Here is a 25,183-nt window from a genome sequence, read left to right on the forward strand (position 1 = left end):
CCTACGACTATTAAACAAAGTCATTGTCAAAGAAAAGTTCCGCATGTTAGCGCTTCACCAAATATGTCCACATCTTCAAGCCGGAGATTGGATGTGTTCGGTGGATCTGCAAGATGCGTACTTTCACATCCCAATTGCTCAGCAACATCGCAAGTACTTGAGGTTTGTCGTAGGGAACAATCACTACCAGTACAAGGTGTTACCCTTCGGTCTCAAGTCCTCACCACGAGTCTTCACCAAATGCATGGCAGTGGTGGCGGCTTTTCTTCACAAGAAGGGTCTCTTCATTTACCCATACCTGGACGACTGGCTCCTAAAAGGTCCATCTCCGGTACAAGTGACGCACGATCTACAACTGTGCCTGCACCAGCTACACAGGCTCGGCCTCCAAGTGAACCTGGAGAAGTCAGTCCAGCGGCCTACACAGTCCAGCCACTACCTAGGCTCCGTTCTGGACACAAGCTTGGGAAAAGCGTTTCCTTCGGAGGAGAGACTTTTTTCCATGAGTCAGAAATGTGAGATTCTGCTGGAGTCTCTGCTTCCAACAGCCCGACAAGTAGCTTCCCTACTGGGTTCCATGGCGTCCTGCATTTTTCTCGTCCCAAACGCCAGGCTGAGAATGCGGCCTCTACAACAGGCTCTGGAGGATCAGTGGGACCAAGTGACAGGACGCTGGGAAGATCGTATCACACTTTCCCAGGCAACGAAAGATGCAATCAAATGGTGGACTCGGAGAAAGAATGTGCTGGTGGGGGTACCATTTCACCAACCCGTTCCTACCCAGTCTATAGTGACGGATGCCTCGCTGCAAGGCTGGGGAGCACACATGGGTCCTCTTCAAATTCAAGGACAGTGGTCTGCGCAGGAGCAGACATACCACATCAACATGCTAGAACTCGGAGCGGTATTCCTGGCTCTCAAACTTTCTTACCAGCGATCGAATCCAACTCAGTCCTAGTTCAGACGGACAATACGACCACCATGTTCTATCTGAACAAACAAGGAGGCACAAGATCTCGCCCACTCTCTCGAGAGGCTCAGACAATCTGGCATTGGCTTCTCTCTCGAGGGCTCACAGTAGTGGCAGTGCACCTTCCGGGCGAGTTGAACGTAAAAGCAGACGCACTCAGCAGGCACTTCGAAGATCAGCCAGACTGGGTGCTAAACGACGAAGTAGTAGAAGAGCTTTTTCGTTGCTGGGTCGTACATCCATAGACTTGTTTGCAGACGACGAAAACGCCAAATGCCACGCCTTTGCGTCCAGGTTCCACCGACCAGGAACGCAGGGGAATGCTCTCCTGATGGATTGGTCAGGGATGTTCGCATACGCATTTCCTCCCCTGGCTCTAATTCCGAGAGTAGTTTCCAAGCTCCTCAGGTCGAACATGGAAATGATCCTGATTGCTCCGGATTGGCCTCAGCAGTGGTGGTAACCGGACCTTCTACATCTGTCTGTGTGTCCACACAAACGACTCCCTTGCAGGCCGGATCTGTTGAGCAAGATGAACGGGAGGATAATGCATCCCAACCTCCCATCATTGAACCTAACAGCATGGCTCCTGAGGTCCTGCAATATGGACATTTGAACTTGCCTCCCAAATGCATGAACATTTTAAAGGAGGCTAAGAGACCTTCCACGAGAGCGTCCTATGCGTTCAAGTGGAAAAAGGTTTTACTTGTGGTGTAAGGATCATCACTTAGATCCGACTAAGGGGCAGGAGGACGTCATTTTACCATACCTCCTTTCCCTGGCAACTCCTTTCGAGCCCATCCACAAGGCCTCCTTGCAACATCTCTTGGAAGGCATCCTTTTTAGTGGCAATTACCTCTGCGCGCAGAGTAAGTGAGATACAAGCGCTCTGTGCGAAGGAACCATATACTATTTTCCACCACAACAGAGTAGTCCTAAGGGCTCATCCATCTTTCTTGCCTAAGGTCATATCTGATTTTCATATAAATCAGTCTATTTCCCTCCCTTCCTTTTTTCCAAATCCTACGACCCCAGCCGAGCGGTCACTTCACTCCTTAGATCTTAAGAGAGTCCTAAAGTTTTATTTGGAAAAGACTAAAGGGATTAGGAAAACGGACCAACTGTTTGTGAACTATGGGTCAATGAGAACAGGTTTTCCAGCGGCCAAGAGGTCCATCTCCAGATGGATTGTCTCTTGCATTAAATTGGCCTATCAACTTGCAGGCAAGCCTTTGTTGATTTCACCAAAGGCGCATTCCACTAGAGGGAAGGCCGCTACAGTAGCTTTCTTACATGACATTCCAATGTCAGAAATATGTAAGGCTGCAACCTGGAAATCGGTTCATACCTTTACAAGGCATTACTGCCTCGAATCTGATTCCAGGGCCGATACTCAAGTAGGACAAGCCTCCTTGAGGAATCTGTTTGGGTAGCCTATAGTCTACTCAGACTTGTTGATGAGATTACTGTCTTATCTTTCCTTTGCCCGCAGGGATGAGGAGAGGCTCGCTATTCTATTCTAATGCTTATGACTATTGATGAGGATCCCCTGGAAGAGAAGGATTAGTTACTTACCTGTAATCCTAGTTCTCTTCCAGGGGTATCCTCATCAAAGTCATAAGCAACCCTCCCGACTCCCCGGGCAAAGGATACTCTTTAATAAGGAGATATTGTTAACCTATTTGTTATTGGGTTTGTTTTTCAGTCTCCGAAAAGAACAACTGACCTGTCACCCCTGGGGCATGATGGGATACAGGGGGTCATGAGTGCCTTAAAGGCACGGTGTCAGTTTATTGCTATTCAGCTACAGGTTAGCTTTTCAGTCTTTTTAGACTGTGTGTTTGCAATGCAGCCTGGGAGCTTCCTATGCTTCCAGTGAGTTATGAGAATTTCTACTGCTTTCTAAGCATTAAAACAGTTTCTAAACAATCTTTGGTGTTGTTTCTCATGTTTCTAATGCTTATTATTACATGTATGGTGGAAATTCTTCACAGCATATTTCAGCTCTGATGTTATTTGGCTGCTATTGCATGTTTTTTATATATATATTATTTATATATATATATATGTATATATATGTGGGGCACATATAATATAGTGTTTCCGGGGTCCCGCACATTGGCGGGAATATTCTATGGCTTATGACTTTGATGAGGATACCCCTGGAAGAGAACTAGGATTACAGGTAAGTAACTAATCCATATTTACATTGGCTACTCACTGGGTCTCAGGCTAGGATGTTTCAATATACCCTGAAAAGGCAACTTGCCATTTATTAAGGCAAAAAAAAATGTTCTCCCAATTAGATATTTCAAATTTTTGCTATTTTATTACGGATTTTTAAAAAAATATATATGTACCTGTATATATTTTATTAAGCTTATATTACTACTGATTTTTTTTTTGTATACAACAATTCACCGAAATTTTATTTGTTGCACAAATGTTTTATTTGCTTTAAATAGGTTAACAAGCCTAAATTGAATTGATTTAAACGTAACTGTAAATTGAAAGCACTATTTGTTTTTTGCAAAATTTGTATTCTGCATTAATTGGTCTTTTTTTGGCATTAATAGGTCATTAAAAAAATTGGGCAATATCTAAAGATGAATATAACTGTACCAGATGATTACATCACAGGATTTATCCGAGCCAACAATACCTTTCTTTATCAATTAGTGTTTGACCCAATGAACCGAAAACTTGTTCCTTTGAACCCATATGCTGACGGTATTGATCCTGAAATTCTTACTTATGCTGGACAGTATCCTTTACATTGAAAGGTGTTTATATATTTTTTTAGCACATATGTTCTTGTGCTAGTAAGTGAGAGATCTTATGCATTGTCCTAGGAGTTGAATGCACACTGTTTGAAGGGAAACTATAAAATAAGAACTCTTATAACGGCTTATTCAGTATACAAAAGAATACTTTGTGTGTTTCATGTCATCGTGCCCAGAAGGAAGTGCGACTGGCGCCCAAAAATACTTACTGAAATCTATTGAATCAATCTGTCATCTTTAAAACATAGAACCTAAGAACACTTTATTAATGTGTTACTGGTGCTAGTACTTTTTGGGCTCTATCAAACAATAATTTGGTTGCATGCTTTACACCATTAAGCATAAACGACTGTTAAACCTGTTTTGTTTTACTGATACAGCTTCACTGCATTGCTAGAGTTAAAGGTGGATGTGGAAGAACTTTTCAAATATATTGTGCACTCTAAAATTAATTTTATGGACTTCAGTTGGGGCTGCTTATTTCCAGCAGCATATTATTTTACTACAGTTAGTTTCAGAGGATAGTTTTAACCACATTTTAGTTTTGTTTTAGTCTGCACATCATAGATTGCATTTCCTGTTTTAGTCCGAAAGTAATAATATATTTTTGTATGTTTTTCTATATTCGTTTTAGATTTAACTACTAATTTGCAAGGGATAGAATATCCCCTGCTACACTGTTTTTGTCCACTCTTGTGCGAGTTTGTGCTCTCAATTTTAAGGAATGAAAAAGACTTTTACATCCACATACTTGCTTAATGACTTTTCCTAAATTTATAGTTTCATATTTCCATTCTCATTTTGGGTGTAAATCCTATTTAAAGCATTATGTGCTTACTCACTTATGGCTGTGCACTCCATTTTTTGCAAGGTTGGAAAAATAAATTCTAGATTTTCTACTATTGTCTTTGAAATGCAAAGTTTTTTGTATTCTGTATAATCTAGAGTGTGTGCCATCCTATTGTAACCAAAAAATAGTATCATCAGAAAATTGTGTCTGAGCTAATTTAAGGAAAGCATATCTATCAGTGAGATGAAGTTTGTCAGTGGAAGCAATTCAGCTATAGAGAAGAATGAGTTTCCTCTGAAAAGAATATTTTAAATCACCTGACTCCGGACATATTTTGCACTCAGCCCAATTGTGATCAATAGAGAGCTTAATTTGAATTGAACTAGAAAGTAGCAGTGGCTCTAAACTTCCTGTTAACATATTTGAAGCTATTGAAGTGCAATGCAATTTGAATCTGACAGACTGAAAAAAATGTTTCATGTTCATGTGGTCTTGAGATGAATTTTTTTTAAAGGCAACAGTTCTACAATTAAGTTTTATGCCCAGCTTTGGAACAAAATAATGCAAACCGTTTGTGTACCAGTGAAATAAAGAGATGCACTTTTATATAAAAAAGATCCACAAGCTCAGACATTTTGCATCAACTTTGATCTGGAGCTATCCTAATAATTGACTATGGTGCTTTGGAAGGAGCAGTGGAGGAAATATATTAATTCACATCAAAAAGTGCCTTAGGATAGAATGAGGAGCCTTCCTAAAGTTATCAAACTGGTCCTGTAAATACTTGTTACTGTCATTCCAAATCTTTCTTTTGTACTTCGAAATTTGGATATTTTTAGGTTGTATGTTTTTTGTGTGTATAATTTACCTTCTGTTGGTGGAGCACTTGTAACCATGAACTAAAATGACTGTTTCCTTAATTTGGCTTTTAGAAATATAGGTGATCAGGCTGCTTTTCAAATTGCCATTGGAAATAAGGACATCAACACAATGGAACAGATCGATAACTACAATCCAGACACTTTCCAGGTAATGTATGATTTTAGCTAACTGGAAGAAAAAGAAAGACAGCAAGGCTGGTCACACTGGGCTAAGTTTTTTGTGATCACTCAAATTTGCAGATAAAAAGATTAAAAAGTAAACAAAATATAATACAGATGTCTGCTAAGTAGTAGGCGGTAATTGAACATATGCTATGAGTCTGTGTTCTCCCATCACCCTATTCACGAAGTTCAGTTTCCTCTTTCTGCTGAACATTCCACAAGCTTTAACTGTGTACTGATAACTTACTGATTCATTATTTAAATTTCTCTTTGAAAGAACTTGAGCTCAGAGCAAAGGTTAAGGAAGTTGTTTTAAAAAATTTAAAAGCAGATTTATCTTACAAAAAACAGGAAGTGCTCCTAATGTACTCTTAATCCCCAACTGTTAATATAATGCATCTTTATACGGATAACTGCTTCTCTACTTTTGTGATTCCAACCAATGCAGCCATCTTTAATGCTCTTTCAGCTCATTATGAAAAATGCACACAGTCACATGGTGTAACGTTAGCGGACTAGAAACGTAGGTTACTCTGAATTATACTGTTAGAGCCATGGTGTTGCAAAAGTTTAGACGTATTTCTGACGAAGTGGAGGGCATAGAAATTTCACCCCACACCTCCACTCAAGGTTCTCTCTCTTACTAGTCAGGATCAACAAATATACATTATTTTTCTGTTCCCTATTGCAGATAGAATACATCCTTTTCAGCAAAGCATCATAAAAACTGGCTTTATTTTTGGAAGTCTTCATTGTTCAGTCTAAACATGAGACGCATGGTGTAGGATCAACTCAAAAAAGGATTTGCGCAGATCTGAGTCAGTGTACAGTATGTGAACCACTATTAAATCATTCATTGTAGTACAAAGGTAAATTTGCTGTGCTTGCCACCATATCTTTTCCCTTAGTTCCCCACCCAGCCCTGTACTTTCTCTTTTGCAGCACAGCAATTTAATAACAACTTGTTTGTGTGCTGCACCCACCCCCCACAAACGTAAACATAAAAACATGGCAGAAGTGTCAATACAATACTCCTTGTGCACTGGATTAGGACTTTCTGGACCAAGAGGAAGGCATACTATGAGTTTAAATTAGGAAGAAGGAAGTGAAGTTATTCAGGAGAGAATGCTTGTGCAGTTCTTTTTATACGTACCTATTGATCCTTACATAATAAATGTTGCTTTTTATACTGAATATTATTTTTTGGTATAAGGAATTGATAGTTAAGGTAGTAGTACTATTATGAGTGAGTTGAAATGCATTAATATTCTGCATGGATTTGTGGAACAGTTTTAGGTTTGTTGTTAGTTCTTCACATGGTATGTGGTCAATAGGAAAACATTTTCATCTATTACTGCCTACCTTAAATGTTTGTTTACTTTTCTAGCAAGCTCAACCAAAGAGCCGTCGCTGGAGTGACAGTGTGGCTGACAAGAATGCAATTCTTTCTAGTAGCATTTGGAGCAGTAACTACAGTCCTGGTCAAGTGAAATTCAACAAAAGTCCCACAAAATCTAAAGAAGCTGAAAAGCAATGTACAAAAGGCATTGAGAGAGTAATTCGCACAAAAGGATTGATATTTCCTCGCAATGGCACAGTTGAGAAAAGACCAAGGGAAGGTAAGTGCAAATTTGATATTGTGCAAAGCAGACCTTTGAAGGTGTATTTTCTTTTTAAAACACAAATAGTGGGATGAATTAATTTTTGCATGTGTTCAAAATGCAAAAGAAACAATACTTGATAACTGAAGGATTCCATTCCACTTTGATTTTGTAAATAAAGAAATTATCGCCTAAAACATCTCCCTAGTAAGTTAAGCAACATTCTTTGAAAATCCCAAGTGTCACCAGTTCTCTACTGTTTTTTAAACAACGTCTCAGTTATGACATTATTGAGACTTGTGAGCCTATCATTTGTGTGCCCCTTTCTGAGCCACCAATGCTATCTTGTCACTTCATGCCTGTTTATTCCATAGAAATTGGGAAGGAAATTCAAACCATAAAAATTAGGATCCTAAGGTGAAGAATCTGTTAGTTACATTTAGAGTTGGAACTAGAATAGGGTTAGTGTGTGAATCAAGGTTAGGATTAAAGGTTGAAAAGTGAACCAAGGGTTAGGACCTGGGATGGGGGGAGTGTAATGGTTAGGGTTTGAATCATAGTCGACCTGATGTAATCTTAAATGTGAAGGCCTTGTGTTAAAGTTCAGGTTTTGCTAGATCTGAGTACCGATTAGGGTTGGGGTTACGAGCAGAATTACGTTTAGATAAATGGTCAATGTCTAGGATTGCGTTAGGATCAGGTTAGTAATTGTGTACGTTTAAATGTTAAACCTGTGTTTACTGTTTGGGATAAACTATGGTGTGTGTAATGATAACATTATGGGTCACCTTTGAGGATATGAAAAAGCCAAGTTATGGTTTAGGAATAAAAATAGCGTGTTTTTAGAGGATGGGCAACATTATCCTTGAGCTTTCATGCATGGTTTGGGTGATTTATGGATTATATTAGGATTCAGGCCAGAATCTGCCTGTTACGGGAATGGTTAGGGTCTGATGTAAGGTAGGTTTTCAGATGTTTAAAAATAAATGTGCTGCCCTTTACTTAACATAACCAGATCTCAAGTTGTGTGTTGACAAATCCATCCTACAATTTGTCAAGCATTCTTTTTGGAAATCAGAGGGTTATTTTGGTATTTTCAAACTGTTTATTTTATTGGCTGAGATTAAGATTTATTGTTCTGACTACTAGGTGACTGTACTGGAATGAAGTTTGCAAAGCTCAGTTTTGTTTGTGCAGTTAATTTCTCTGTGCTACAAAGTGCCTCGTAATGCAGAACTACTGACTGCTCATTTATCATATTTTGTTCAATAACTGCATAAGTGCTGACCATACGGATCTGCAGCAATGTGGTTCATACATTAAATATGGTACTCATTATGGGACAGTTTAACTGTTCAGTCTTGCCAAAATGTTTGGCTAGCATGGACTTAAGTATTTTACTTTCCTTTTAAGTAGAGGGAACTCTGTACATTGAGAAATCCTTTAGATATATTTGTGTGTCAAAAAGCACCTGGGGAAAGTACTTTTTATTATTGCCTCCTAGCTACTTTTATTGGAATTTTCCACAGCATATTACTTGCTCCTCTGCATGCAGTACTGTTTGGAGGAGCTGAATGGAAAAATTAGGATGCATGAGCAGTTGACACCTTGAAGTAAATCAAATCAAATCAAATATCTTTATTCGGTACTTAAAAAGATACCATTAAAGAACATGCAAATACATACATACAATATTTAAAAAGCATTTTTTTTTAAAATGACATATTAAAAACAGTAAAAATAGGTCTAAAAAGGGGCGGAAACAAACAATAGATCATTGGGAATCTTATACAGACAGTGATTCAGTCTATAAGTTGATGTGGGTCGATATTTCCCTGGTGTTCCTTAATCTCATGGCCACCTTAATAAAACTTATAGTGCAAAACAGAGGATATGGGTCTGAGGCTTTTTGCAAAAAAAGGAGGGCTGCTTTAGCATGTCTCAGTTTATTTTTTTTCAAGATCCTTACTAAAAACTTCCGTCTAGGGACTGAGTAAAAAGGACATAATAAAACCAAGTGAAGGGTATCCTGCGGAGACCTAGAGTCGCAGCCGCAGGTACCCTTCAGCTCTACCGAGCATGTGAAGCCTGCGGGAACAGCCAGTAAATGGTGAAGGAGATTCAGACTGAACCTAGTCATATAGAATCTTTCCTGCGCATTGTGCATCACCGCTAGGTATGGTTCCATTCCAGGCGTTGTTTTTAGTGAACCATGGGCCACAACGGATATTTTCCCGGTTTCAACGTGGGCCCTTCTGGCGGATGCCCAGGCAGTAAAAAGTTTTTTGATCAGAGTTTTATTCAGGTTGGTCGTGGACTCCGGCTCAGAGAACAAGTTCTTGCAACCAATTCCTTCCATAGTGTCTATTACATATTTGAGCCACGGGATCTGTCCCCCTCTGTCCCGGCTCAAGCAATCCTTAATAATCTGTCTGCTGAGACCGGCCTCTGGGTTACTCCAAATCTTAATCCAGGCCAGAATAGGTCGAACCATGATTCTGTCCTCAATATATGGCTCGCCCAATTCCGTGTGTGTTATATATGCGGGGGTGCTTTGAGGAACCTTTAATAATCTTTTAAAAAATGTATTTTCCTCGGCTTGTATCTGGTGCGCATGGTTGATTTTGCAGCCCCAAACGTCTGCCCTGTATGACACCTTGGAGCAAGAAACCGCTCTGTATAGATTCAGTATCTGTTCCGGTGACCATCTACCTAGCCTCCTCCCGTATGCCATTATGGCACCCGTTGAGGCCACCAGTTTGGCTACATGTTTTTCAGCCAAGTTTCTGAATTCCAGTTTCTCATCGAAAAGTACGCCTAGATAAGAGAAGGACTTAACTCTTCCTAGTCTATGTGGTCCTATGCTATGTAAAAAGTCCTTTTTAGGGCGAGCTGGACAAGCATCCGTAGGATGCTCCAGTCCAGTTCGAGAACTATAGTCATCGACTTCAGGGGGATTAGGACAAGAGGGTGCCACGCGCTTTAGCCTGTGGATTTGACCTCGTGCACGCGCACGTCGGCTCCGTCCACATTCACCGTGCACATCCCCACACATACACACATGCATGCGCATACACACAGACAGACGCTCGCTCACACACACTCTCCCCCCCCCCCCGCAGTCATCACACACGCATACACACACGCATACACACAGACTCCAAGACACATACACACACGCACGCACGCTCACACACATACAGAGCCCCCCGCCGCCCCACTCACACACACATGCCCCCCGCAGCTCAGCAAAGGCCCCCACTCACCGGTACTCGTCTCCAGGCGAGGGCTCGTTGCAGGCGGCGGCGGTCTCATCCTTCTGTGCGTGCGAGGCTCTCACCTCACGGGAGCCCGCCCGGGCTTCCGGTGTGTCTCCACGTCCCGCCCCCGGCCTGCCTGACTTCCGCCCGGGACATAATAATGTCCTCTCTTTTCCCCTCATTTCTATTTTGGGGATAGCAGACCAGCAGGGGCTATTGACCCAGCTCCCTCGATGATGTCTCAGACCAATGGCAATGCCAGAGGTATCAAGCAGAAAGCCAGGTGCAGCAGCTGCCACCCCGGATTGACGTCCATGCGCTTATGCCTTCGCTGTTTCAGGACTGCACCCCCTCAAGACGAACCGTTCTTTCAATACTCCTGAGGAGGAAATTACATTTCCCCAATAATTTAAGCCAGACATTCAAGTCGAAGGGAAAACTGATTCTCTCACACACGAGTCCGCCAACGAGCCCTGTCTGGAAGCTTTATTTAAGCTGCTGTTTGGCGTCAGGCAAAGTGTTGTTCATACACCACGTCTGCAAACGTGACAGACTTGAAGCTAAGCGAGGAGAGTTCTCTGGAGAGGTGACAAGAGGCAAACTTTCCTTGCAGGAAGCCAAGCCTCTTCCATACGTAACTAGCTGCAGCAGGTGAGTGCTTCACCTTCGTTGCTCGTCCGTCGTCAAATCCATAGGGCACGGATTAGGGCTTCTTACCGAAGGCCATTAAAAAAAAAGTGTTTAACCGTCGACCAACAAGGGAAGATGTATGGTGAAGGTGGGGGTAGCAATAAATAGAAGAAAATAGCATTACAGATGACAGCACATTATGTTTGAGACCTAGCGAGTCTATTTCCGGTAAAAGGGTATTTATTATCGACTTGGCTACAGCGTCTCACTGAAGTCACGTCAGAGCGCTAGATTTGCAGGAGGCTACTCAAAACCTAAGAGTGGGGGTAACCTCCCTCCCATCATTCTTCAAGGTCAGTCGTTTGGCCAATGGTGAGTCTGGGCCGCTCGGTTTTCAGTAGGGCCCTGTTTCTCCCTACAGAAGTATGTTCCAGAACTTTCACGGACCTGCGTCTAGGTTTTCCTCACCTGAAACCTTACTGCCGTATCAAATGTAAAGCGGCCAATCAAATCGCTCTTGCTCTGGGAGGATAGCATATATGTAATAGTTTTGCCAGTCTTAGAAAAAAGATATCACTTTCCAGTATCACATTCTGATGCATATTCCAAACACGTCAATTTCCAGAGGGAAATATATGGTTTTATTTCCTTTTTTCCACCGGCTTTATTAGCAATCGCAATTGATACAGTTATCATATGAACTTTTGGCAAAGGACAATGTAATATGCATTGCTTTACTCTCCAGACTCATGTAGCTAGAGGTTCTGCGTAGTGCACTCAAGAGGAAAATTGGGGTGAAGCGAATGAGATCAGTATCCAAATTAAAACATAACCGATTCTGCCTTCAGCAGCATTTCATTCCATTCTCCACGAGTGATGGTCACTCATGGGAAGTTCTAGAACACTGTGGATTTACAGGCACAATCAGTACATGACATACAGCGCATGCATGCACAGAGTCTGACAGTAATGCTTTCCTGCGGCTGCTTCAGTAAAAATATATCTTTAACAAGTCAAAAACACGTCAGTCTTATTAAAACAGCCAAAAACATTTAATTCGATAAAATACTAGGAACTTGGGGAGAATAATGCCACAGTCCAATTCACTAAATTCACATAAAAAATAAAACTGTAAAAGCTATTCAATCAGTTCTAAAATTACATACAAAAGATGCTGCTTTCAACTAAACACTAAAAAAATAAACAGCGGAAGCGCCTTTGTACATTTTTTTAAAGGATTTTTGGTTACCTTTTTTTCGGTACAAGTCAGAGCACAATCAGCATTTTTAGGGCGAGCTGGACTAGCATCCGTAGGATGCTCCAGTCCAGTTCGAGAACTATAGTCATCGACTTCAGGGGGATTAGGACAAGAGGGTGCCACGCGCTTTAGCCTGTGGATTTGACCTCGTGCACGCGCACGTCGGCTCCGTCCACATTCACCGTGCACATCCCCACACATACACACATGCATGCGCATACACACAGACAGACACTCGCTCGCTCACACACACTCTCCCCCCCCCCGCAGTCATCACACACGCATACACACACGCATACACACAGACTCCAAGACACATACACACACGCACGCACGCTCACACACATACAGAGCCCCCCGCCGCCCCACTCACACACACATGCCCCCCGCCCTCGCAGCTCAGCAAAGGCCCCCACTCACCAGTACTCGTCTCCAGGCGAGGGCTCGTTGCAGGCGGCGGCGGTCTCATCCTTCTGTGCGTGCGAGGCTCTCACCTCACGGGAGCCCGCCCGGGCTTCCGGTGTGTCTCCACGTCCCGCCCCCGGCCTGCCTGACTTCCGCCCGGGACATAATAACAACTACGTTTGAAGGAGCGCGCTTTAATGATTCATCCACTGCTCCGTAGGCGTAGATGTGTTTTATTTATTTTCAAGAGGATGACTCGCAGGTACCTATATTGTCCCTCTTTTCTGCCCACTGTCCAGGTTCCTAGGATAGCCAGTCTCTTTCCCAGGATGGCTGTCTCACCGCCATTTGCCTCCATTCAGACCGCGTCCCTGCTCGGCTCCCATCCCTTTGAAGCAGCCATGTTAGGGGTGGCGAAATCAGATTTAAAAGGACAGCAAACTCACCATGCAACGTTTTTGACAGGAGTCGAGTGTAATTTTTTGCTTTTCATTTTCCTTATATACTTTGATGGAAGCCAAGGCTCCCTCCATTTTGCTAATGCCATATTATCCTCCCTCGCTGCTCTTCCGACATTACCCTAAGTAAAAATCACGGTTGGGTTTGAGGAAGCAAAACGCAGTGACATAATGTTTGCACAACATGCAAACCCGCATTAGGTTATTAACTATAAAATAAACTATACTTAAGGCCCTGAAAGATTCCTAGAGCTTTAACAACACTCCTTTTCTCTATAGTGGCGTTTTTACTGCTAGCCTTCCCTTTGGAAAGATCTCAATTTATTATTCACTGAAACTACGACCCTCCCCCCAGCCCCGTACTTGCAGGATTCTTAACGGTACCACCCCATCATCAGTGCTATTTAACCCTGTGCATGACATCTCTGTGAGCTTTCACCTCACTGTCACCTCTCACTGTGTTGTAGTTCACTATTTGTGTGGATTACACCCATCTGTTATTAATTGCCTCTTTGCAGGCCTGCCTCACAAGAATACACCAGTGGATTTCTTCTGCTTTTCAGAAACTAGAATTCCCTCACTTAAACCGTGGCTCATTGGTGCTTCTTCTAGTGCCCCAAGCCACTCTAAATCTCAGCCTCCGTGTCCAGAGCGGCATAGTAAAGGTGCATTAAATATGCTTTTTGGAAAAAACAAGAAAGATTAATGTTTTCATACCACAGAATAGGTTTTGTTTGCCATGTCATGCATGCATTAGTACTTTCAGACATTAGTGGGGACAGTACTAATATCTAGTTATTTCACCTCTTATTTTGCTTAAAGGCCATCGCACTTCATTATTATTAGGGTAAAGGAAATCTGACAGCATTACCCTTTGGCTGGCCACATGCTTATCCCATGGCTACCAACAATGATCATATAATGTACTACCTATGCTGCACCACATTCAAACGGCTCATATGCATACAAGAACATCTTAAAATAGCCCCTGGGTCCGCATTTACCCAATTTACCTCGCCCTCCCTCTATCTATCTATCTATCTATCTATCGTCCTCCCTCTATCTATCTATCGCCCTCCCTCTATCTATCTATCGCCCTCTATCTATCGCCCTCCCTCTACTTTTATTTAAGTATTAATTTTTTTAAAACATTAAAAGCCATTGTTATTTGTAATATCAATACATCTAAGTCACGTAAATACAACACATATTGCATTAGAAATGCTATAGGTGTCACATTTGCAAAAGTTAAAAGTATTGGCATTGTAAATGACAAAGTTATTAATTTCGCGACTTTCAAAACCAACACATAAATAAAAAATGTGTCATTTACAATACCAATAGCTCAAACTTTCCTAATGCGAGACCTATTGCATTGCAAATGCTTGTTGGTGTTTGTACCTGAGGACATAACGAAGGACTTATCCAGGTTAGCTGAGAGATCCAGTGAATTCATAAAGTTGACGAAACCATCAATTAACTTTTGTAAACCAAGTGGGTTGCGGGCTAGCAACACTGCGTCGTCCGCATACAAGAGGACGGGTACCGAACGCTTACCTATTTGGGGGGAGTCCACTCCCAACTTCATAAGTTCTCGGTCCAGATTATTAATATACAATGAAAATAAAAAAGGAGCTAATATACAGCCCTGCCGGACACCGCTTGTACAAGGAAATGGCTCTGTCTTCATTCCTTCTTTGTTATAACGGACTGAAGCTGTGGTCTCCCAGTGTAATGCCTTCAATGTGTCCACTAACCCTTGATCCACCCCCAGAGAGATCATCAGGGCCCATAGCTTCTGTCTGTTGACACGATCAAAGGCCGCTGAGAGATCCATGAAACCCATATGAATGGACTCTTTGGCGGCAATGGTATATTTAGCAGTGAGGAGATACAGGTTTAAGCATTGATCTGTTGTGGATCTCCCTTCTCTGAACCCATATTGTACATCTGTTAAAATATGATTGTCCTCAGCCCAAATTTGTAAACGATTTAAAATCACACGTCCCAAAACATTAGCCGTTACATCTATTAATGATATAGGACGGTAGCATTGGGGATCAACCCGGCTGCCCTTTTTATGAATTGGGACAATGATTGCCGAGGACCAAGAACGAGGCAGTCCTGCCACAACTGCCTCGTTCAAGACCCTAGTGAGGATGGGTGCCCACAAGTCAATATTGCTCAAATAAAGGTCAGGGGGGATGCCATCAGGGCCTGGCGCTTTGTTTTTTGAGAGCCCTTGGATTGCTGATTTTACTTCTCCCAACGAAAAATCTAAGCTTACGGGCGCTGCTATTCTTTCGCCTTCCTCTTGCGGTGCCATCCCAGTGTGGTTATACAAGCCAAGATAGTGATTGTACCATTGTTCAGGGAGAATAGTATTCACTATCTCCGGCCCCCTCGGGTCTTTAAAACACGGGTCGTTGATGACTCTCCAGAATGTCGTAATATCACCCCTCTCTGCTGCTTCCCTTAGGTCCTCCCATGCTTGATTTTGTAAAGTTCTTTTGCGCGCTTTCAGGGCTTTTTTATAGTTGGATCTACTGCCTGCTATTTTAACTTTATCCTTTGGTTGACCAGCAAGGCATTTTTTCAGGTCTTTCAACGCCTTAGTGCAATCATGATCAAACCAGCGTGGGGTCTGAGGCAGTTTGGCTCCTGTGGAGGATTTCAATAGGGTATCCAGTAGTTGGGCGATTTCTTCAAAGGCCCTAACCACAGTTTGGCCGCCCTTATTTTCATCCAGGCAAATATTTATTTGTTTTTGGCCTTTCGATACAAGATTGGAGTAAAATGTGTCTCCATTAATCTTGGCCCATTTAAGTCTTCTCCCTTGTGCAGTTAGTTGCCTGTTCTATGGCATCGGGTACACCCTCTGCTGTTCTAAGATTCATGCATTTGAGAACCGATACCAACGGGTTATGGTCACTGAATGGACTATGTACAATTTCAAAGTTTGTGATCCATTTTTTAAGTGTTGGGGACATCATAACAAAGTCTATATAGGAGTGGCAACCCCTTCCTTTGTACGTTGCATTAGGTTCCCCCACAATGCCAATCGTTATTAGATCCATTATGAATAATAGGTTGTGCCGATTTATAAAGTTCTCCATTTCCCTGCCCTCCGTGGTATGAGCAAAATGTGGTCCTTTTTCCTCCAGGCAACGTGACCAGTCCTTATTTATTGGTCTTAGTTTTTCACACAGGTGGCAGTTGAAGTCTCCCGCTAAGATGATATATGGGGACCCTGTGGCTTTATTAGAAGATGACATGTTTTTAAGACGGTCGTCCAGTTCTTTCGTGATGTTATTTCTGCCATTTGAGCCCACCGCATTGTACCAGTTTATCAATGTGATTTTTAGGCCCTTGTGGCAAAAGCCTATCGCTTGCATATTTGTTGAGTCCCAGCTCAGATTTGACCAGGACCCCTGGATGCGGAGATCGACGTATATTATGAGTCCACCAATAGCTCTTCCAGATGGCGCCCTTACTGCGGTGACCGCGAAACCTTTTGAACCCTTCTAGTGTATATCGTTCAGGTTCAATAGCCCAGGTCTCTTGGAGTCAAATAATGTGAAAACTAGTTATAAAGTCTCTCCACTCCTGTAAGATGTATTTAGCTGCCACCCCTGCAATATTCCAGGATATGACTCTTATACCATGCTGAGTCACTTGTTTGTGCCATCCCCTGCTGTCCTCCTATCTAGAACCTCCCCTACTGCAACAGGGGTATTTAACTTATCTGGTGTGTTTTCTACCCTTGAGTCAGCTACATGCCCAATCCTTAGTGTATCATTCAAGTCGGCTGTTATAGGTTCATGAGTAGGTACCACAACAGAGCTACCGGTCTCTGCTAAGGGGGTGAGTGACAACCGCCCTGATCGTCATGAATCTTTCTCTAAACTGCCCCTAATTGGCTGAAGTGGGCACATTTTATTCCACTCAAGTCAGTCGACATTATCCAAGGCACAGAACCTATTCCAATGTGCATGCATTGCAACTGCAGGATCGTAAAGAGGGAATGCCTGCCAGGGATTCTGCCAATTATCTGCTCTATTTAGCTGCACGGGGTGCAGAGCCCTATTCGCCTGACCCCTGTTAAAGTATGAGGGTCTCTGTGGGGGTCGTAGGGGGTAAAAATAGGATTACGTGTAGGGGGTGTATGTTAGTTAATGGTCCCAACATTGGGGAGTTACATATATGATTTACTGCAGAGGTGTCCCTGAAGTTTATTGCAATAACATCCCCAGCAACGGTTTTTGCTCCATTTCCTATCCATTGCACCCTTCTTACAGACAATATTTCCCCAGAGATGTGTAATGGTAGTGGCTTGTTGGATCTTAGCCATTGTATACATTTATTCCTCAACTCCACTTCCTTTTCTCTTTTGCCTTCCTTCCCTTTTCTGAATCATTCCTTTAGGGGCGGCACACCTGTTAACACGACTACATAGGGTAATCCTTCAGGTGGTAGATTAATTGACTGGAAGCGCACTCCCGTTTTTACCCTAGCTGCAACTGTTGGGGTGGTAGTCATTACTTGGATAGGGGTCTCCTTTTGGGTATTGCCTGGAGTGTCCTTACTTGGTGGCAGTGAGCTCTTCCCTTGATTGTTACGTCCCTGCGCAGCGGTACCCTTAGCGCAGGGAGGTGGAGGAACACCTGTCTTGCCCGATGTTCTGCTTTGTGGAGCAGCACTATTTTTTTGATTTACAGAATTGTTATCTGACGCTGCCTTGCCCTTATGTGTAATCTTTTCGACCCCTGGACTTCCAGAGTCCTGATTGCATGATACTGGGGTTATCCCATGTGTCACTGGTTTAGCTGGCCCTATAACCCTGTTATTTATTAAAGAAGTTAATCTATCGAGTTTGGACATCAGGGGCTTGAGGTGCGCACTGATAGTCTCCTCCAGTCCTGCCTTAAGGTCTGACACCATATTGGCTACCCAACAGGGTATGCCAGATGTGGTGTTGGCCATTGGGGTCACCAGGTTGTGGTTAGTCTTAGGATTGTCTTTCCCCCCCTTTTTATTGTGGTGCTTTGCAAAGGTGTTCTTTCTAGTTCTCGGGACAGTTTTACTTGGGTTTCTAATTTGAGGAATAGACGAAGGTATCTCCTCTAGATTAGCAAAATCAGAAACTCTGGTTGTGTTTCTTGGTGTATCTGTAGTTGCCTGAGCACATGGGAGCTCTACATAAGAGGACGTTAACAGGAAGCTTGTGTCCGGTTCATCTGATATTGTTACCACGGGACCATCCTCAGTATCATGAATGGCTGCTGTTGGCGCTATCGAAAGCCGCCGTTTAGTGTTTTCAATGGCGGTTGCCACAGCCCCAATAGTTTGCTGCAACATTTTGTCTATCGCCGTTAAAGTTGGTAAGGGCTGCGGCTGCGGCGAGTCGACTTTCTGTCTAGTATTAGATCTCAGCGTAGGCATTCTATTGGTTTTGGTCCCCCTCCTCATGTTTTGACAGTCGATCAGCACTGTTCACGGGTCACACCCCTTATAAATATATGGTTCTAGTGGCCACCGATTGATTTGATAGTAATAGTACGGGGCAAGGAGCAATACCACAATAGTGCCACAACAAAACAAAACGTAGTATCCCAGACAGTACCTTGGATGTTGCGAGTCGTGGCAGAAAAGCAGATTTTAGTGATGTGGCCCAGCCCAGCCTCGTTTGGCCTTGGAGGGCCGCAGAGGGCCCGCCCTTTGCCTGGGCTTCGCCCGGGGCTCCCGCGACGCGGGTGGGGTTCGTCACTTATATGCGCCAGCAGGCGCACTCTCTGGTCCCGCGGTCTGGTCCTGAGTCACGGGGCAGCTGGGAAGGGTAGTTTTTACACCCTCTCGGTCCCCCCCCTCACTGCGGCTGCTCAAAGAACAACGGCGGAGGGAGACAGGCGCGGAACACCCGCAGGGGCTCCGCCACCAGCAGCGACACGCCTGACAGCCCGGGAAATGGTCAAAGTGATGGTCAAAGTACGTTGATTGTGTGAAGCCCCCGCTCCACCCATGGGGCTCGTCACTTATATGCGCCAGCTGGCGCGCTCTCTGGTCCCGCGGTCTGCTCCTGAGTCACGGGGCAGCTGGGAAGGGTAGTTTTTACACCCTCTCGGTCCTCCCCTCACTGTGGCTGCTCAAAGAACAACGGCGGAGGGAGACCGGCGCGGAACACCCGCAGGGGCTCCGCCACCAGCAGCGACACGCCTGACAGCCCGGGAAATGGTCAAAGTGATGGTCAAAGTAGGTCAAGTTGATTGTGTGAAGTGACAGTGACTGTTCTATGACTGTCATTAGAACACAGATAGATCATTTCTCATCATTATATTGAATCTATTAATGTGTTGGTGCCAAACACTGATTTCACATCTTTTCTGTATCAACCAGCAATGAAGTGCTTAACAGTAGCAAACCACAGTCTTAGCATACGTATACTATTACTTACTGTCGACTTTAATCCAAACAGTGTTTTGACACTGTCATGCTGGATGTTGTGCTGGAAACTCAATGTACACCTGGACACTGCCCTCTGCCTTACTACCACCTCATCCCGTAATAGGCAGTAGTTGCTAGATCTTCCAAGCAATCTCACTCTCCTGGTAAATGCTTGGAGGCAGTCTAAAGGAATGCTTTTGTTGAGCATACATTTCCGAGGATGATTGCAGACTCTATAGGTGTCCCAACTGTGCGTTTCTTTACTTCTAGCAGTACTTTCTTCCTAGCTTGCTATTATAAAACAACCACAGTAGCCCTGAATTTTGTTTTTGCAGTGGGTGCCCCAAATATATTAAATAAAGTGGGGGAGTTTGTAGAAACACCAAGGCATGCACTGAGCTTTTCATGGGTCTGAGTGACAGAAAGGCTGCTGTTGTACAATATGCACAAAGTGTACAGTTAGGTTGTAGTTTACATATATTTGACAATCTCTAGGGTTACGGGGAGCATTGTCAAAGTAAGTTCTCATAGAATTTATAACAGATCAGCCTGCCCTAGGCTTTGTGTATGAAGAAAGATAAAATTTATAGAAGAGCAAATATATCTTGTAATGGTAAGAATGTGGGAAAAGGCATTTGCGCATATTCAGGTTGTCCATATTGATTAACATAGTTATTGTTTTCTCTGTACTCTAGTTAATTGGTTTTATAAAACAGCACCTTAATCAAGTCTAGCAAAATCTTAACTCAACTGTACTTGTATACAACTTTTCTTGTGTTTCTGAAACATATTTATCTACATCGAACCACCCAGTCATGTTTCAACATTGAACCAGTTAATGGCTGCTTTTCCAGGTACATGGGCATCAGTATAGTGTCTTTCTCCGAGTTTACTATACGGTTTTTAATTCATAAACAGCTTTATCTGTGCAGGATTTCAAAGAGAAAAACGTCTCATTTTTGAAAATGTTTTTGAAGACATCATGTCTTTAGGAATCATTCTATTTACAGTTTGCTTACGAGTGGATGAAGAAATTAAAAGAATTTTTAAGAAAAGCAACTCTATTCCAATAGCAGTGCATACCAGTGGCAGAAGGTTAAACCTTAAATGCAAAAACAGCAATACTAAGATCCTCAACAATACCCGTAGATCGACCCTTCTATCAGCAGTCTATTTGAGGAAGGGTAAATCAACAGACTTTAGCGTTTTGCAACACCTTGCTGTCACCAAACAATGACTTTCGCTTTTTTAGTTTGTCATCCCCTGGTAGGACGATTTGCCTGCTACCTTTTTGCATTGCTAAGGTGAACAAGAAACAAATGTGTGGTAGATATTTTACACAATAACGAAAAATCCAGTTTTACTCTGTCTAGTTGTTCACCACAGGGTTGAGACCTTCTGTCCTGAAAGTTTGGTACAGAAGTTGTAAACCTTAATACATCAGAAGGTGCTTGTGGGAGTTAAAACGCCACTAGATTAAAGAACATTACTCCCTTTACTTATTTTGGGCAGGAAAAAGGGACCACAGGTATTATTCTGATGTATAGTGAATTTGAATTCAACTAAGAAATGGATGGAAGGGAATCTTTTATAAAAGTAGAACTGCACTAGATGTATCCCCAGTTATATTTAGGAATTGCTGTGGCACTATGGATTTGCAGGATGTGCATTTTCACAAGTCCATAATTGGAACAAAACCTAAAAATGTCTTTCGAGCTCTATGGCCAACAATATTGTTCCAGAGGTCTACTCTTAAGCCTGACATCACCTCCATTGTTTTCCCAATGCAGAATGGTGGTAGCAATCTTACTTCACTTGTGTAGTATATTTGTCTACATGTGTTTGGAGAGGTAGGTGATTGGTAATTATGTTATAAGCACCTGCTGGAAGGTGTACACTTCCAAATTCTTCTCTTCCTACTGTCAGTAGAGGCACATCTTTATTTCTCCTAACTTGCTTTGTGATTGATCTCTGTCCAGAATATTAGTTGGTTCTTACGCTACAGCCTGCCTCACAGAACCTGAGCAGCTGGCTCCTGAGTATTTTCAGTATGGTTGTTTAAAGCTCATGTTGCAAACTTCATATGCCATCTCTTAGGAGAATCGAAATTTGCCTAGCAGTGTAACGGTAAGTTTCAATTCTATTAAGGACACGGAGGCGAGGATTATGCTTTTGTACCTTCTCCGCTGTTTTATTACAAAAGTCACAGCAGCCAAAAAACATAACCCCCGAACGTGCCCATTCCGTGTTTGCCAAAATCGTAACTCATCCCGTCGTTCCACCCCCGCGCCCTGCTTCCCGCTTGCACCTCCTGCAATCATGTCAGCCAACAATGCCGGTTAAAGTAGTGGTCGTTGTTGGCCGCAGTTTATTAATATTAAAATTGCAATATTAAAATTACAATATTCAATTTTTCAATATTACAAACAAATACTGGTTATGCAATTTCTTCATTTACGAACTGTCCTCATCAATCTTACATGAATATTAATAGACACATGACACCGTCTTGTGAGCAACAGGTGTCAGTTTTCTTCAGTTCGTAAATGGCACTTTGCAACCAGTTCCTTGTGAATCCTTGTTGTCCCATTGGTTGGTTGCCCACGCCGTCTGGGCCGCGAGTGCCGTCTCCTCTTGGTACTCCCCTGCTTGCTGCGGCCACGTCACCCTGCCGTGCGGCATTGAAAAGTGTGTGGCCCTCTTCCTACACACCGACCGCCGATGTGTATCCTTACCAACCATTGTAGGATTTCCGCTACGCCGCAGGGAGGCTTACGTCTTTCTGCGGCTCCCCCCATCCTGTTTTTTTTATTTTTTTTTATACTTACTTACAGCCTGCCATCGCCAATGCATCCCACAGGTTGTCCCAAAAGACTTGCATTCCTCTTTCGGAAAGGTGCACCCCGTCCTGGCCGTACAGCTCTGGACGTCCTGGGTGAATGAGGCCATGGCGGATTGAGTACATGCCGTTCGTGACACAGAACTTGTGCATTGCGATGTTCAGTTTCCTCCTGGCGTTATCCACCGCTTTGTGTGAGTCGGCGCCTCTCCAATGTTTTCTGCTGATCATTTCCGACCAGATCACCGTCGTGGGACCCAACCACGATGTTGTCGTCTTGAGATCCTTCTGGATGGCCTGTCCCAATGCTTTGTGCCCCAGCTTCGTCAGGTCGTTGCCGCCGAGGTGGATGATCAGCGCGTCGAGATGCCATGCCGAATCTGCCAGTAGGCTGTCCAGGGTTGGCAGCAGCTGCTCCCATCTCATCCCTGGTTGTCCCACCCACCGGATGCACATCGCTTTGGGTTTGGCTGCCGCTTTGTGCCCCGACCGTCGCCACCATGACTCCATCCTGGACACGAAAGAATGTCCCACCACCCAAACCAGCCGCGGGCGTCCTCCTGTCAAGAGAAAGGGGGTTCTGTTAAGGTGGCCCGCTGCGCACCCGGGTTCGTCTTCTTTCGATGCAGTTAATCTTACTTTGTCATTCTTTCCTTTTTTTTTTTGATGTTGGTATTTGAGCTCCGGTGGCCTTCTGCGCACCGGAGTATCGGCGTGTCGGCGGAAAGTGGGCATTGTCACAGCACCCTGCCGCGCGGCATCCCAAGGCGACTCCCCCTTTTATTTGTATTTTATTTTTGGGAACCTTTCTGTCCCCTTTCCTTTTTTTTTTTTTTTTTTATATCAGGTGTGACCGTATGTACGATTTGTAGGCCCTGGATCGCCATCTGCCCTCAGCCCGTATTCGATCCTCCGGCATGCCGTGCTGCGATGCCGTGGTTGCTGCCCCGATCCTGAAGGAGTGCGGAGCGAAGGCTGCTGGGTGGAAGCCCGCTTTTCTGAGACCCTGGCGCATCACAGCTGTGAATTGGAACCTGCTCAGGTTCCTCCCGTCGCGATGCCTGAACAAAGGGCCGTCGCCCACTGGGCGGGTTATCATGTATTTGAACAAGCAGCACACTGCGCAGAGCCCCGTCTCGGGGATGCAGTGCAACCTAATTGTTACCCCTTTTCGTGCCTGGTCTGTCTTAGACTGTCTTAAAGTAATCTCTACCGCTCTTACCAAGGGTTTAATGTCCCTGGCCTGGAGGCATCGCTGTGCCGGGTCCATCTTGTTGGGCGCCACTAGTTCGCTTATGCGGAACGCGCCAAAGAAGGCTGTGGTGAATGCGGCTCTAAATAGTAGGAGCTCGTATCTGTCTGAGATGATTCCATCTAAGGCCTTCAGGAGGAGGCCCAGCTTACCAAAATCAATAGGGCGCCTTACATCTGTCTTTTTCCCTTCTACTCTCCTCCACCCTTTCAGGGCCGCCTTGAGATATGGGGAGGCCTTGGGATCATCTCCCGTATGAAGCCTGGCAAAATGGGCAATGGCTGACCGGTGTGCCTGTGCCCATGACCTTGATTTGTTGGCATTGAATGCCCATTGCACAAACTTCTCAACGGCTGTCCGTGTTCCTAATTTGTCCTCCAGTGTGCTAATGCCGCCCACGCTCATTACAGTACTTGTGCATCTCTTGTATCTTCTGGTGGCTTCAGGGGTTAGTGAATGGCCCACCAGTCTGGATAGGTCTACCCCCCCAGGTCCCACAGGTATGTTGGGAAGGGGGTCATATCTCGATCCGCCCCAGGGACCAGGTCTCTGAATCGCTCCATCTGTGACCGGGACAATGCGTCCGCCGCCATGTTCTCTGCCCCTGGGACGTGGGGTGCTTTCAGCTCCAGATTCCCTTCCAGCTTCAATTTAATGAACTGCCTCATTAGCCTCAATGTATCCGGGCATCGCGCTGCGTCCCGGTTAATGGCTTGCACCACCCCCTTGTTATCTGACCACAGTGTCAGCTTCATGTTCTTCAATTCCTGCTTCCAGATGGTCAATGCCACTATTATTGGGAAAAGCTCCAGGAACGTGATGTTCCTGGTGACTCCCTGAGCGTGCCATTTGTCTTGCCACTGGCTCGCGCACCATTGATTTCCAAGGATGGCCCCAAACCCCATGCTCCCTGCTGCATCTGTGAATAAGGCTATCTGCCTGGCAGTCACCCAACCCTCTCTCCAGATCAATACTCCGTTAAATTCCTGCAGGAACTCGTCCCACATCTGGAGGTCCTGCTTCACCCCTGTACCCAACCGAATGCGGTAATGTCTGTGCGTGACTCCCGCTGTTAGCTGTGTCAGGCGCCTAGAGAAGACCCTGGCCGCAGGTATGACCCTGGCCGCGAAGTTCAGCTTGCCTATCACCCCCTGTACGTCCCGGAGGGTGGCCTTGTTTCGCCTGCGCAACCTCCCAACATCCTCCCTGAATTCTTTTACCTTTTCCGGGGGCAGCCTGGCTGTCCCTGCCACGGAATCCAGTTCTATCCCTAGAAAAGTTAATCTCGTGGTAGGGCCTGTTGTCTTATCTGCTGCTAGGGGGACCCCTAAGGTCTTGGCTAGCCTTTCAAATGCCGACAGAGTGTCGCTGCACGTGGGGGATCCCGCTGGACCTGTGAACTGGAAATCGTCCAGGTAGTGTAGTTTGCCGCCTTCTTGGTGGTTATCATGAA

The 25,183-nt window shown here is 44.2% G+C and overlaps 1 protein-coding gene across 1 annotated transcript in view; it reads left to right on the forward strand.

Annotated features, from left to right (window-relative positions):
- The window catches only part of EXO1 (exonuclease 1), a 237,624-nt gene that overhangs the window by 112,612 nt on the left and 99,829 nt on the right, over window positions 1–25,183 (forward strand). Inside the window, exons 7-9 of the mRNA XM_086927581.1 lie at window positions 3,547–3,734; window positions 5,476–5,572; window positions 6,974–7,205. Coding sequence (XP_086783707.1) covers window positions 3,547–3,734; window positions 5,476–5,572; window positions 6,974–7,205 — 517 coding nt within the window. The remainder of the gene's footprint in view (window positions 1–3,546; window positions 3,735–5,475; window positions 5,573–6,973; window positions 7,206–25,183) is intronic.

The sequence above is a fragment of the Lissotriton vulgaris genome, chromosome 6 (genome assembly GCF_964263255.1).
Source record: "Lissotriton vulgaris chromosome 6, aLisVul1.2, whole genome shotgun sequence".
NCBI classification, from domain to species: domain Eukaryota; kingdom Metazoa; phylum Chordata; class Amphibia; order Caudata; family Salamandridae; genus Lissotriton; species Lissotriton vulgaris.